The following is a 14,141-nucleotide window of genomic DNA, read 5'->3' as shown; positions in this document are numbered from 1 at the left end:
CATGAATTGCTACTGAGTAAGCTGAGTAAAATAAAGAAATAAATCGGTATTCGAAAATAGTACAACTCGATGGCAATACCTTTAATTTTTCAGTGACCTTTATTAATTTATCAAATATTAATTTATAAATCAATTTTGTTATGAAAAGAGAAGTGACCACGTGATGGAAGTTTGAACGGCGTTCCGCGGCAAGTGCCACGTAAACACGGTCGACTGACAATCCGTTCAGTAGAAGCCTGCAATGAGTCTTGCAAATAACACATAATAAAGCAAATGTGCGCCGCAAGTTTATTTGCGTCTGTGTGCAACGTAGCGGGCACTTCCAGGGAACCGTGACACTTTGCTTTATTTTCATTTTATAACAAACAACCTCCATTTGATGGTGGTAACTTTCGCGCATTTTATATATTTTTCGCAAGACTAGATGAAAATTTGTTTAAGGTATAGATACAAGCTGATAGCAAATTTTCCGGAAAAAGCCAATACCTAGACATAACGGCAAAACATTACGGTGGATGAGATTTCACCAACGCCCCTTGGTATATGAGGTAGGGGCGAGCTAATAATTTTGCTACAAGTAACGCGAAAAAGTGGCCTAACAAATACAAGCTACTCGGCGCTGATCATGAACTGTTTCTCTGAATTAACTACGTGCGCTCCTCTGAGTCGTCCCTGTCTCAGAGTACTGCCTTTAATGAATATAAGTTTTTTGCGCTTTCAGTTGAATCAGTTGGTACCTAACCAGTGTAGGCCGGTTGCCAAACTGCCAAACTGCACTGTTTACAAATGGGGGCAACCGGGTTCTATATGATAGCTGGGACTGGAGCCAGTTGCAAAGGGAGCTCACCACTGGAAAAGAATCTGGAAGAAAAGGCTGGCTATTGAGGCTACGAAGCACCAGTGACAAATAAGCACCCACTGTTCAAGAGGAAAATCTTGCAACCAGAACACTGTATGCTTTGCATATCGTGTGCTATCATTGAACATTGTATACTGTCATGAGTATGGAACATTGTACACTGGAGGTCCCCCTGACAGCTTCGTTTTGGGACCTTCTTCTGTGCCAATTTATCCAACCACTCATTTTCCGCAACGCACTTGTCAATAAAAAACCCTAAAAACTACTTGTAATATACTTTTTTTTCCGAGCTGTGCGCTCTCATAGGTGCTTCAACTCCTCAACCGCGGCAGGAGCAGAGCCTAAAGGCGCACTCTAGCAATATATATTTTTTCAGAGGCCGTGATAGGCAACAGAGAGCAGATTACCGCTTTTAATCAGGCGTTGTATTTTGTTGATGTGGTCACGTTATCTAGGCTACCGCGCTCTACTCGCAGAGAGACCACTGTCACTGAAAACGGAGCATTTATATTTTGGAAAAGGTAAAAAAAAATGAAATATGGGTGTCGCCATCAACGGCAAATTTCACAACTAAAGTGGGTTCGTCAATACTGATTTTTGGTAGCGGATCCCAGAGGCCACGCTATGCGGCCGTTCACTTCAGAACGGTGGCAACCCGACCTTCTCGGTAACGGCGTCATGAGTTTAAATCAACTGTCGGGAAGATTTTTAAATCCAATTTTCTCGGCGATAATTGCATCTTTCGCTGCCGGACATACCTCAGCATAGCGAGAAAGAGGCAGACAACGCATGGAGTTGTCTACAGTGTCTGACAACTTTAAAGTTTCATCCTGCTTGAGTCGTTGAAAACATCTCTTACCAACTCAATCAGATTCATGCCATAGCTAAGGTTGCCTTAATCGCATTTTCTTTTCCCCACTCCGACAGCAAACGGTCATATTGTTTTTTTTTTCTTTTGGCTTCGCTCCTGCATCTGTTCATTGCCCATTGGTATCTAATGTCTTTTGTGTTCTTTTTCATGCTCTTACGCTTTGCTGTTTTATGCCTTTGTTTTTTTTTATAAATTATGCCCGCTAATTTTTTATAACTTATTCATTGCCGCAAGTTATACTGATAGGTTTTAATTTGATCTATATCTTTGTTCCAGCTGCTCTGCCAAACTTGTGTACTTTACCCATGTATATCTGATGGGACCGCCGGACAGTTTTAATTTGGGACCTCCTACTGTAGTAACTTTTTTCTGAAACTAATAATTCATTTGTATTTCGTTTTAATAAACCTTCAAACCTTCAAATAGAATTCGTTGGATAATAATTTTGCTACACGACTGTCTGGCCCCTATAAATAAGCCGCGCTCCATGTACAGAGTTTCCTAGCGGACCTCACAGTAAACTGCTTGTGAACCGCACTCAGGCCTATTTTTATCCTCACCTGTATTCTGACTTACCACCTATTTTTAACCAATCATGCATGTACCATTTGACAAGTGCGCCGTGCTAGCGCGCATACCTCTATCTGGTACCGCAAATTCACCCCTAAAAACTCCACTTCCATGAAAGCTCAAACTGAAACGCAGAAGCGTATCGCGCTAGGCATGGGCGCAGCAGCGTTTCCTTGGAACATGCGTGCAGCTGCTTGTTAACGTTGCTGCGCGCACTGCAACGTTCATAGGTGACCCCTGTTTGCACATGTTTCGGAGAAAAACGACAACACCCGTCCAAAACAAGGGATGTTGGTTCAACCTGCTGGGTTATTTATTTTTTTTATTTCGCAGGTGTCACGAGCGTTACAATAACAAGGCAGGCAGCAGTGACGCGAGTTGAGCGCTGTCCTTTAGGTTTAGGAGCAGAAACAATTATCTTAGAACCAACAACGGCTTTGGGAACATTGGCGTGTTCGTCATTTTGAAAAAAAAAATTGAGGAAAGAGGTTGTAGCAGTATAAGGAGTTGCTTTTAGAGTAGCGCTATTCAAATTTTATACTGAGGTTTCCCCGCATATTAAGGGACATCAGGGAACGGAAAGTAATTCTGAAGATCCGTATTGAATTGAACTGAATTGAATTGAAGTTTATTTTTGAACATATATACAACGCATGTTTGAAACATCGGGATCTTTAGCTAAAAGCTAGTTGGGATCCATGCAAAACATATCAAGTGATACTAAGTGCAGGCGTCAGAACAAACTATTTACATTACACATGATGAAGGTTCTTGCATTCAAATAGAAAGTTGAAATCTTAACTAAAGAAAGCTTAAGCTGAACAAATATGTATATACATACAAATACAAAGTATCAACACAATCCAGCATGCAAAGAAAAAACAAACTGCAGAAAAAATAGACTCTCATCACTCTGATTTATAATATTTTTTTTTAACAGGAGTGGAAAATTTCTGCTTCGCTTCCCATCATCTGTAAGGGCATTTCACAGCTTCGTCCCCACATGAGCTGTGGTCCTTTTTCCGTAGACATTTTTCGTCTTCGGAAGGAGGAAATTTCCATGTGTAGCGTTACGGATGCGATTAGATGGCAGAGTGAAAATGGATTAGTGTAATGGGTAATTGTCCACGAGACATGCATGTACCGTCAGTAGAGTCCTGTATTCAATAAACGATTTTAGCGGTAGAATATTCATGTGTTTAAAAAGATGAGCAGTGTGCGCGCTGTAGTTCGACTGTGTGATGAACCGAATTGCCCTTTTTTGCAAAACCCTGAGGGGCTCCAGATGAGACTTGCAGGTGTAACCCCAGGATTCAATGCAATATGACAGCTGGCTTGAAAAATGGCAAAATAAGTAATTCTGAGTGCGTCTTTGTCAAAGTACTCACGGCATTTATACAGTGCAAAGCACGCTGGACCCAACCTTTTAGTAAGTGCCTGAATGTGGGCCTTCCAATGCCCGTTCTCCTCCACAATTACTCCGAGATATGTCACGTTATTGACAGGTTCAATAGGATTACCCAGCCATTGCACTGTAGGCAAATTTTCAGGAATTATTTTTCTTGGGCTCTTAAAAATAATGTATTTTGTTTTATTAACGTTTACAACAAGTCTGTTGGAGGTAAACCAATTACTCAAAGTTTCTAAATCCCGGTTAGCCGTGCTTATTAGTTCAGATACACACTCATGTGCGCATAAAAGAGCTCTGTCGTCAGCATACATAAAAATAGAGAACTGTTCGGTGAAGTGTGGTAGGTCAGTGATATACATTGAGAAAAGAATCGGACCAAGGAGTGAACCCTGAGGCACGCCTACAGTAACTGCTTCAAAATCGGACCTTGTACCACCCAGTTAGACCATTTGGCGCCTGTTATTAAGGTAACTTCTGAACAATTATATGCTAATCCCTCTAAATCCATAATGCATTAGCTTCCTCAGTAAAATATCATGATCTACAGTGTCAAATGCTTTCTTGATATCCAAAAAAACTCCTAGGACTATTTTATTGCCATTTAAGAAAAAGTTAATTGTCTTTGTTACAGATACTACTGCTGTTCCGGTAGATCTATTAGGTCTAAATCCGTTTTGATGAAGAGAAAGTAGGGTTTCGTGTTCGAGAAAAGCCTTAACTCTGATAGCAATGAGTTTTTCAAACAATGTGTTGATACAGCTTAAAATAGAGATGGGGCGATAATTCTCAACAAGGTTTCGGTCTCCATTCTTGTATATCGGCACTACTCTAGCTAAGTTAAGTAAGTCTGGACAGGTAGCGGAATAGAAGGTGAGGTTGAAGATTTTTTCGAGTGGAACACATAAAATATCTACGTATTGCTTTAGCACAAATGACTGGTTTAGTTTATATGTGTTTTACGTCCCAAATCGACTCAGGCTATGAGAGGCGCTGCATTGAAGGGCTCTGGAAATTTCGACCACCTGGGGTTCTTTAACGTGCACTGACATCGCACAGTACACGGGCCTCTAGAATTTCGCCTCCATCGAAATTCGACCACCGCGGCCGCGATCGAACCCGCGTCTTTCGGGTCAGCAGCCGAGTGCCATAACCACTGAGCCACCGCGGCGGCTTTTAGCACAAATGAGGCGACTCCATCACACCCCACTGATAATTGATGTGCCTTGTAGAAAAGGTGTTGGTCTGACACGCAAACATTTGTTATTCTATTTATCAACCAATTCACTGCGTTTCTCTCTCTCTCTCTCTCTCTTTATGCGCTGCTAAACTCTTATAGACGTATTAGAAAATATCTATAGCGGCTGCACAGTGACTATAATCGTTCACAGGGAGAGTGACAGAATACCTTCGTGGAAGGGTGTCAAGCTCACACAATCTTTCCGCTACTATTCATCGCGTCTGTACAGAACGTAATCAGAGAAATAGATTGGAAGAGTTTGAGATTTAACGGGGAATACCTTAATATTATCCTGTTTGCTGATAAGATTGTCTTGCTGAGTAATTCAGAGGAATAATTTGAGAAAGTGATTGGAAATCTTCAGATAAAATGCTGAAGGCTGGGTTTTAATATAACGGTAATAATCGTTTATTACATACTGTTGACTTCCTTGAATGGAGCCGTTATCGATCTCCGATAGCGCACCGTTACATTTTATTCAGAGGAAGCTGATGACACACAATCACCAACGCAGCTCCGCCTTTCGAATTTCCTCCGAGATTGTTTTTGATCCCGCCGCGCTCCAGTGTGCTTGTCAGCATCGATTGCAACGGGCTACATGACGGGACAGTACTCGCCGAAAGCACAACCTTTCATTAGACGTTTTTAGCATACCGGAAACGAACTAGCGGAGACGCATATTGGTTTACCGCACCCCTCCTGTGCACGCGCAGTGGCTCCCCCTGACCCCAGCAACGCCAATGCGCATGCGCAAGAGGGGTCCGGTAAACCGGTATACGTCTCTGCTAGTACGTCTCCGGTATGCTAAAAATGTACGGCATTTGTTCGGCCCGAAGCTTCGTCCATCTCCGTAATGATAGCCACGAACTCCTGGCTACAAATTTTACGAAAGAACCCTGGCACCTTTTCCGAACCACAGCTATCGTGTCTGTTGACCAATTAGCAGATGTTCCTGAATGTTTTGCGTCCGAAGCCGTGGGTTGGTTGGTTTTCTCTTTTTTTTTTTGGGGGGGGGGGGGGGAAGGAAATGGCGCAGTATCTGTCTCATATATCATTGGACACCTGAACCGTGCCGTAAGGGAAGGGATAAAGGAGGGAGTGTAAGAATAAAGGAATAAAGAGGTGCCGTAGTGGAGGGCTCCGGAATAATTTCGACCACCTGGGGATCTTTAACGTGCACTGACATCGCACAGCACACGGGCGCCTTAGCGTTTTTCCTCCATAAAAACGCAGCCGCCGCGGTCGGTTTCGAGCCCGGGAACTCCGGATCAGACTTCAGGACATGTCTCTAGATCGCGTTGACAATAGCTCCGACCTATCGGAGGTTCAACATCGCGATCTACGTGCCTCACTGCTTCAATACACAACCTGCTTCTAGTCTTCTTCGAAAGCGCGATAAGCGGCCATCGCGAAACAGCGAATCATCACGTCCAACGATGCCCGGCCCACACGACAATAGCCGGACTGCATTTCACCCAATGAACGCGAGACCATCCCAACGCAGATGAGGGAGATGCTTACTGACGGCATTATTCAACCATCTGAGAGTCCGCGGTCGCCGCCTGTCGTTCTGGTTAAGAAGAAGGATGGGACACTGCGCTTTTGCGTCGATTACAGGAAGTCGAACACCGTAACTAAAATGGACGTATACCCACTGCCCCGCATCGACGGCTCACTCGACAGACTTCGCCACGCAAAGTATTTTTCCTCGACTGACTTAAATAGTGGGTACTGGCAGAATAAGGTTGATGAACAGAGCCGTGAAAAAACTGCCGTCTTCCCACCCGATGGCCTATATGAATTTAAGATTTTCCGCTACGGTCTCTGTTCAGCACCGGCGACGTTCCAGTGAGTGATGAATACTGTCCTCGTTGACCTCAAATTGGCCAACAGCAAACATGTTTAGTTTATCTGGATGGCTTGGTCTTGTCGCCTGAAACCTTTGACCAGTATCTTGAACGCCTGCGTGCAGTATTAGATCTTCGGTGCTCGGGCGATTTAAAGCTCAAGCCCGACAAATCCCACTTCGGCTACGAACAGTTCAAGCGCCACGTTGAACGAAAATATATTTATGAAGAAAACTAAAGTAATGTTCAACGGAAGAGAACAGTTTACAATAAGCAGCGAAGCATTGGAAGTGTTAAGGAAATACATCTACCTTTATATCACTTCTGCAGCCAAACTGCTAGTATATATCGGAGAGAACTCGCTCTGCTACCGCGTAGTAAAATTTTCAAGAACTGTTCAACAACTTGAGCACTCTGACCAGCCTTCCAAGCTGGTTTGTTTGTCTAAATCAGAGTTCTGCTCCGAGCGGCCAAGTAATTCTCAAATTTATAGCACTTTACCATGTGATTATTTGTAATCTTGATTTAAATGCGCATTTTTCTAGCATGTATTTAACTAAGTATACGTCTTTAGACACTGTTGCATGTTAGCGAAGGTACAGAGACCGGTAGCAACTAACACGGAGAAAACTCGTAGAGGAGGACTGCTGGACCTATGGCTGCGCCTAGAGTTGAGAAATGTATTTTTATTAATGCTGTCAAGTCGAACCTTTGCACAGGTCTCACGAAGATAAGGCAGAGACTGACTTCAGATTCGAGGCACGAAAGTGAAGTAGCTAGGAGAATAGGAATTCGATGGAGTGAATTCGGCAGGTACTCAATGGTCAAGAATAACAGCTTGCCATTAGCCCCCAATCGGAAAGTATATAAAAGTTGCATCTTTCCAGCGCTCACACATGGGGCAGAAAATTGAAGGCTAACTAAAAGATTCGTACCTAAACTGGGGTCACTACAGCGAGCTATAGAACGGAAAATTACATGGATACAACATTAAGAGACAGGAAGAAAGCAGAGTATAGGTCCAGAAACAAACGAGTGTATGATATCCTAGTCGAAATCAAGAAGGAATGAGCACGGGCAGGAAATTTAATGTGAAAGGACGACAACCGGTGGCTCCTCAAGATGACGAAATTGATTTCAAGAGAGAGCAACCGCAACAGGGGGCGACAGATAGCCAAGTTGGCAGATCAGATTAGTAAGTTTGCGAGGATAAGGTGGCCGTATAGCTGACAGAGTGCGGGGTTAATTGTCAGGATATCAGAGAGGCCTCTGTCCTGCAGATAACGTATTTAGGTTGATGACGACAATTATGAGCTTTTGTAGAAATAGCCTGCAGGTCTTGCAGGCTGCAAACCTTTATCTAAACTTAAAATATGGTCACTGCAGCGTCCAAACAACGGCTGCGCCCGGCAAACTGGGTCGTTTCCTCTCCCCGTGAAAAACTCATCCTTTCGTTGCTTCGGTAACGGGCAGGTGACAAGTTGTATTCGAGACAGCACATGATAATGTCATTACTTCCTAAATGATCGAGCCTTTGTTCGAACAACTCAAGATGTAGGGTCGTACACACTTTGGGTGAAGACGCGAGCGAGTGGCAGCGCCCTTCGAAGCACCAGTGCTTCCGTTAAGGCCGCGCATCGAAGCGAAGTGGCAGGCAACCCGAAGTACCACCTCCACGTCCCTCTGAGTCTGCACCATTCTGCTTCAATGCGCAACCCTGCGGGACGCTCTAGAGCTCTGCAGGGAACGGCCTCAAGCTCGCGTGTTCACCTTAAGAGTGGACGACCATGTACGTGACCAATGTACCGTCCTCGCCCACAAGCGTGATTTGATAACATCTTTAAAGCGACGGTTTTAGGCCAGTGATGATCTGCGTTCACAATATTCAGTTTTGAAAAAAATCTTCGCTCTAGAGTTCCAAGCTTATTTCGAGCTGCTGCTATATATGTCAAAGCTTGCAAGAGATGTTGTACGCGAGCGATGCACGCTAGGCTTTTTTTCTTAAGACTCAAACTCACGAAATAAAAAAAAAAACTTCAGGATGAGAAGTAATTTCTAGCTGCTTTTTCTCGGCGGCAACTTAGCAAATAACAAAAAAGAGCTTGGACTAATTTCGGAGAGGTGTTCCAGCCTTAGAAAGTGACCTAATAGGCGTTTTTAGGTACTTGGAACACCTAAACTGATGAGAACTATAGCTACAACAGTTCTAAGATCTTTTAACAAGCAGGCACTAATTCTTTATAGCTTCAAAGCCACGTCATACAGCGTGAACTTGCTGCACTGGACAAATAGATTAACAAGGAATTTGCTGGTATTCATTATTTCGTATCGTGTAACGTTGTCCAATAATGAGAGCATGTGATGCGCAGTTTCAAACGCAAAAATTAGCTCACCAAGGTATGACCACACTGGACTCCTTCTTGATCTATTTTTATAATACTGGTAATTAACTTCAGAGATGAATTTCAGCTCTCTCACAAAGCCGCAGTTCGAATTCTGGCATCACCTTAGCTTCCCAAAGATACGACCCTCATCACGACTCCCTTCAATCGTATATATTTAGGCTTTTCAGTTGACATTAGAGAGTTTTAGTATAACGTACATGTGTTACACCCACCGCTTGCCACGGCCAATGCGCATGCGCAAATGGCCCCAACGCGGTATGTGCGCCGGCAGAGGGTCTCCACCGGGCGCTTCTGGACCATGTGGTCAAAGTGCAATGGCGGCTCACGGCACGCGGTAGTGCTAAAAGTACATGCTGTGCTAAACCTATCTATTATTATGGACAAAACTAGCGAGGAAAGCCAGCGCATAGTTGCTACTTGAGGCGCTTCACGAGTTAAAACTGCTTTTTATCGTCCTACAGCGTTTGTTAGCTGCTTCCAGTGCTAGCTACAGATTTGTATGCTATTTTCTTGGTGCGATGGCACCAACGAGCCTGGTTGATCCACACTGACGCCTGTCTGCCATTCGCTGCCGGGGTGCAGCCTTGCTGGCGTTTAGGAAGAATGGAGGCTCTTCTTTCGGTTCATCAGGTGCCGGGAATGCGCACATCTGAACGCGACTACATCGCCCTGACAGCGTTCGGAATCTCCCTCCTCGACCCTGGCAATGACCCGGGCATCGGAAAACTACCGGCATGGCCCGTCATCGCGAACGTCGGAAAACCGGGCGGCCACAACAAACCACCAGAAGCCGGCAGTGAGTGCTTCCATCGCGTCGCGACCTTGCCCAAAGCCGGGAACCGCACCATCAGGACAGACGGGGGCAGGCAGTTAACGAGGCGAGCCGAGGAGGGGTCGAGCGGTCAAAGACAAAAAAACAACTAAGCAACGCAAGACGATCCAATTGTGGCCAAGCAGCAGCCTGGCGTCTTCTGACACAGATACCGAAAGCAGCTTTCGCTCTCGCGAGGAACGCGGTGGCAAGGAGAAGAAGGGCGAAGAAGCACTTAGGCAAGACCGACCCCCCCTCGGCGCCTCTTTCCCATCAGGTCTTTCTGCAGTCTTCCAAAGGAGACCTGCCGCCTAAACAGCGCGCGCGACCTACCCCGCAGCAGGAAAAAATGTGCCCCCAAGCGGTGGCGCGCACAGGAGCACTAGCGTCCCCCCAAACAAGGCGGGTCATTCCCCGAACAACCGCTTTCGCGTTCACTTCGCCAAAGAGAGCCGAGCGGTGAGGAGCTGTCGGCTGGAGCGACGGAAAAACCCGCCAGCGCTGTGTGGCCGGAGGAGGCAGGAACGCTCCTCTCGCCCGTACGCGCGCTCGCTCAACACAGCTGAACCGGCGAAACACCTGAACTGCTGCTGCTGCTGCTGCTGCCGCTACAGTCGAACCGCGAGAGGCTGCGGGAGCAGGAGCTGTGCAACGACCGAGCGCGTGCGCGCGTTCCTGTGGTTTCATTCTCATCGTCTTGGGGACCGCCCGGAACAGAACGTTCGCCGCCGGAGTCTGTGGTCTCCGAGAAAGGCTCCGTTCGGCCGACGAAGTTCTTTCACCCCTGCGTGTCGGACCGCGGTTCGACCGGTGAGAAGGCGTCCCGATGCCAGGCTCCGCTTGCACCCGCGTCCGCGTCAGGATGTTCCCCATCCACAACACCAGCGTGTCTCAGCCACGCATAAGCCGTGAGTTCCCAGCCTGTTCATCTTGCTCCGCGCGCCTGATGCACCGTTGGTTCGCATGAGGCCATCACGCGGTAGGGTTGTGCAAGTCTGCTGTGAACCTCTGGTAATTTTGCTATCAACGTAAACGAAGCACGCCCCAAACAACTCCTGGCTATACGGGGACATGCACCTTGCATGAGCAGATATATGGTGGATGACAGCAACTTGACTCACCGGACTGTATGCTCTGTTTTTTCGCGCAAGCTTCCGCACTAGAAATGTTAACTTGGAGTATTATTTGCTGATGCACATCTGCACTGCATCATTCGTAGGAATGTGAACTCCGTGTATTTGCTGATGCATCTCTGCACCGCATCATGGGCATGTTAAATTTGTACACTGATGATGCACGGGAGCCGTCCCTGCTCTGTGCTATTGTTATTGTCATTGCTGTTATTTGTTCAGATTATCTCGCATGTTGGTACGCTACTGCCGATGAAGGCAGCAGTTATCCAGAGTTCGCAATCCGACGCATATGTAACAACAGTTCCAAGGGCGCCGCGCGTTGATTACGAAGCTGAGAGGTGGAGCTCAGGAGGCCATGTCAGCGTTCGCTTAATTGAGTAGCGCTGTCGCCTCGTACGCTAATAATGGTGCCAAGGGGAAACGCGGGGTGGTGGCCATTATAAAAAAAAAATGCTCAGCACTTCCTTTAGCCCTCAATAGGCCCCCTTGACGGTCAGCGAGTATGTGAAGTTATCTCCTCTGTATTTTGTTCATAACATTTTTTTTAATCGTTGTGAGCACGATTAAATGCGGCATCATGTCCTTCCAAAATTTTAATCGCCACCCCGCTATGAAGATCATGGCGCCATCCAGGGGCTCGTGTTGCCGATTGTCTTGTTCATTTTGCACTATTGGGGTATTAATGTTCAGAGGCTAAGCTCCCTACGTGCGTTTCCCATAGATACGGCTGCGTCAAGATAAACAATTGATAACTAGTTTCATTCTGTTCGAATCAACTACGCTTACCAGATCAGTTCGAGCGCCGACTTTGACTTGGCTGCATAATGAGAAGATGCAAATATTAGCACAGTCTTTCATTTATTCGGGAGGTATGGAAGATGACGATATATCTGGTGAGCAAATGATAATCAATGCATACTCAAGTACGCTCACCCTACAATTTGCAGAATTGCTTTGTGGTTACGGCGTTATTAATTTTTATCAGCCATATACCAGCTCGATGCACAGCCGATGTATCGTGTACTTTTGTTGTTGCTTGCCGCCCCTAAGGGAAACCGCAGTTCGACGCTTTGTGCCCTGCACCTGTTCCTGTCATACCTGCAATATTTCGCTTTATGTGGACACGTGCTCGATATCTCACCAAGCACATGAGCCCAGGTGGCGAATCTCTTGACAACAAACCCTAGCACGGAAAAGACAAACTTCTAGGCAACTCCATACCATAATGCGGATACTGAATTCTTCGCATCCGAAAATTTTATTGCAGCTGTGGCTTAAGAAAAAAAAAAAGGTGGAGGCGGTGGGGGGGGTTCCTTAATGTGTTTCTGTTTGGTTCGTCTATACAGCTGAACCTCGTTATAACGAAGCTGAAGGGGCCTGGCGATTACTTCGTTATAGCCCGTGTTGATAGAGCTTCCAAAGGGAATCATCATTCCTTTCTTATATCCGTTATTTCGTTATGGAGCGTTTCTTTACAACGAGGTTCGACTGTAGTTATTTTATTTTGCTTAGCGTTGCTGTGTGGATGGTGCGCCGGCAAAAGTCTAAGAATTTATTTATTAGCGGCCACTTTGCTGGATCATCTGATTCAAAGATGCCAAAACGTGCGGCTCAGGGATAACTGGCTCCGCATTATGAAAGCAAAAACGAGGCTACAGTAAGTGATATCGCCGACCCATTTCTGCGTCTGTTCCCTTACTGCGCGTCGCTTTTGCATGTATACCTGCTCTGATCTGTTTTCTCTTTCGCCGTTTATCAAAAAAAAAAATATCCGTACGGAATTCTCAACCACCAGGCTCACATAAAGCAACAGGTACATGTCTCACAAAGACCTGAAGAGACGAGTAGCGCCTGCTTTTGAAGATCTAGTAAAGAAAGACGCCGTCGCAAACCTATACACGATAATAGATCGTTTGTTCGCTCCCTGTAGTGTTTTCACTAGCAGTGTTTCTCCAGGCGCGTGATTCGTTCACCTGAGAGGAGCGTGACCATGCACCCGATCCCAGCCGACTCCAACAACGTCGACTACTCTGAAATCCTTTTATGCCTCTCTCAGCTCACGTTAAGTGTCGTTGTGCGGTTTAGTAAGCCCAGGGGCCAAGCTTTTGATCGCTTGCAAATCAGGTGTGTGTTGCGTGTGTGAGAGGGACAAGTCTGTGCGTGTGCGCTTGTTTCTGTGCATGTTCTATAGTGAAGAGCGGGCACATTAAACAAGTGGAACAACAGGTGCATGCAAGCAGCCCACGCACGTTCCCTGGAACTGCCGCTCCTGCGTACATGCAACCAGTGCTTTCGTCTCCCGTACTCAGCCTGCAAAGGTCATTAGTCAAAACTCGGCACTTTGCGCGCGGAAGTTGTGCACAACGTCAAGGCCAAACAAACATGTGTAGAAACATCTGGCATCTGCCAACCCTTCAAGCAGAGAATGTTTCAGGATGTGGCCAAGTGGACTTGCAGTTTGCATTGCGCTACGAACGCTACACGTGCGGTCGAGCTGCTAAGCGGTAAAGGGTTCATAAAGAAAAGCACTTCTGCTGAAAGCAGCTGCACGCCTGTTGAGGAAAAAGAGAGTTTTTCTTGTTTTCCTGGTTTTGTCTTTTTTGCTCTGTTTCATGGCTCAGTAATAACAGTAGTTGCAGTGCTTTGTTTCCCGTCGGGCCATGCTTGAGGTATCGCGTGCAAACCAGCTAAAAAAAAAGTGAAAGCAATGGCGCATATATTTTTTTTTTTGCTTCCTGTCACTACATATTGTTCCGCCCTAATTCTCAAAGCCTTGAGAAGCTAATGTGTGAATGCTTATTGAAAAAGAAAAATAATCACAGTGTGTGTACTGCACCCCGCCTATAATGATTATTACCTTACAAATCGACACGTAGCTAGTTTTCATTTCTTTATGATTACACTATAGGGAAGCTGGTGTCCCAGTACCCTGGCATATGTGCGTGTGGATTTTTAGGTAAGTCACGTTGCCTGTTAACAGGAGAAAACGGAACAAGA

At 45.9% G+C, this 14,141-nt stretch overlaps 1 protein-coding gene across 2 annotated transcripts in view; it reads left to right on the top strand.

Moving 5' to 3' along the window:
- LOC144136616 (uncharacterized) overlaps positions 1-14,141 on the top strand; it is a 91,271-nt gene that overhangs the window by 40,713 nt on the left and 36,417 nt on the right. Inside the window, exon 1 of one of the 2 annotated variants that reach the window (XM_077669103.1) lies at positions 10,441-10,919. The exons of the other annotated variant lie outside the window; for it this stretch is intronic. Within the exon in view, the coding sequence (XP_077525229.1) occupies positions 10,838-10,919 (82 nt within the window). The 5' untranslated portion in view covers positions 10,441-10,837. Of the gene's footprint in view, positions 1-10,440; positions 10,920-14,141 lie in introns of those variants that run through there. 2 annotated transcript variants of the gene reach the window in all.

The sequence above is a fragment of the Amblyomma americanum genome, chromosome 6 (assembly GCF_052857255.1).
Source record: "Amblyomma americanum isolate KBUSLIRL-KWMA chromosome 6, ASM5285725v1, whole genome shotgun sequence".
NCBI classification, from domain to species: Eukaryota; Metazoa; Arthropoda; class Arachnida; order Ixodida; family Ixodidae; genus Amblyomma; species Amblyomma americanum.
This window is presented reverse-complemented; position numbering and strand designations above follow the sequence as displayed.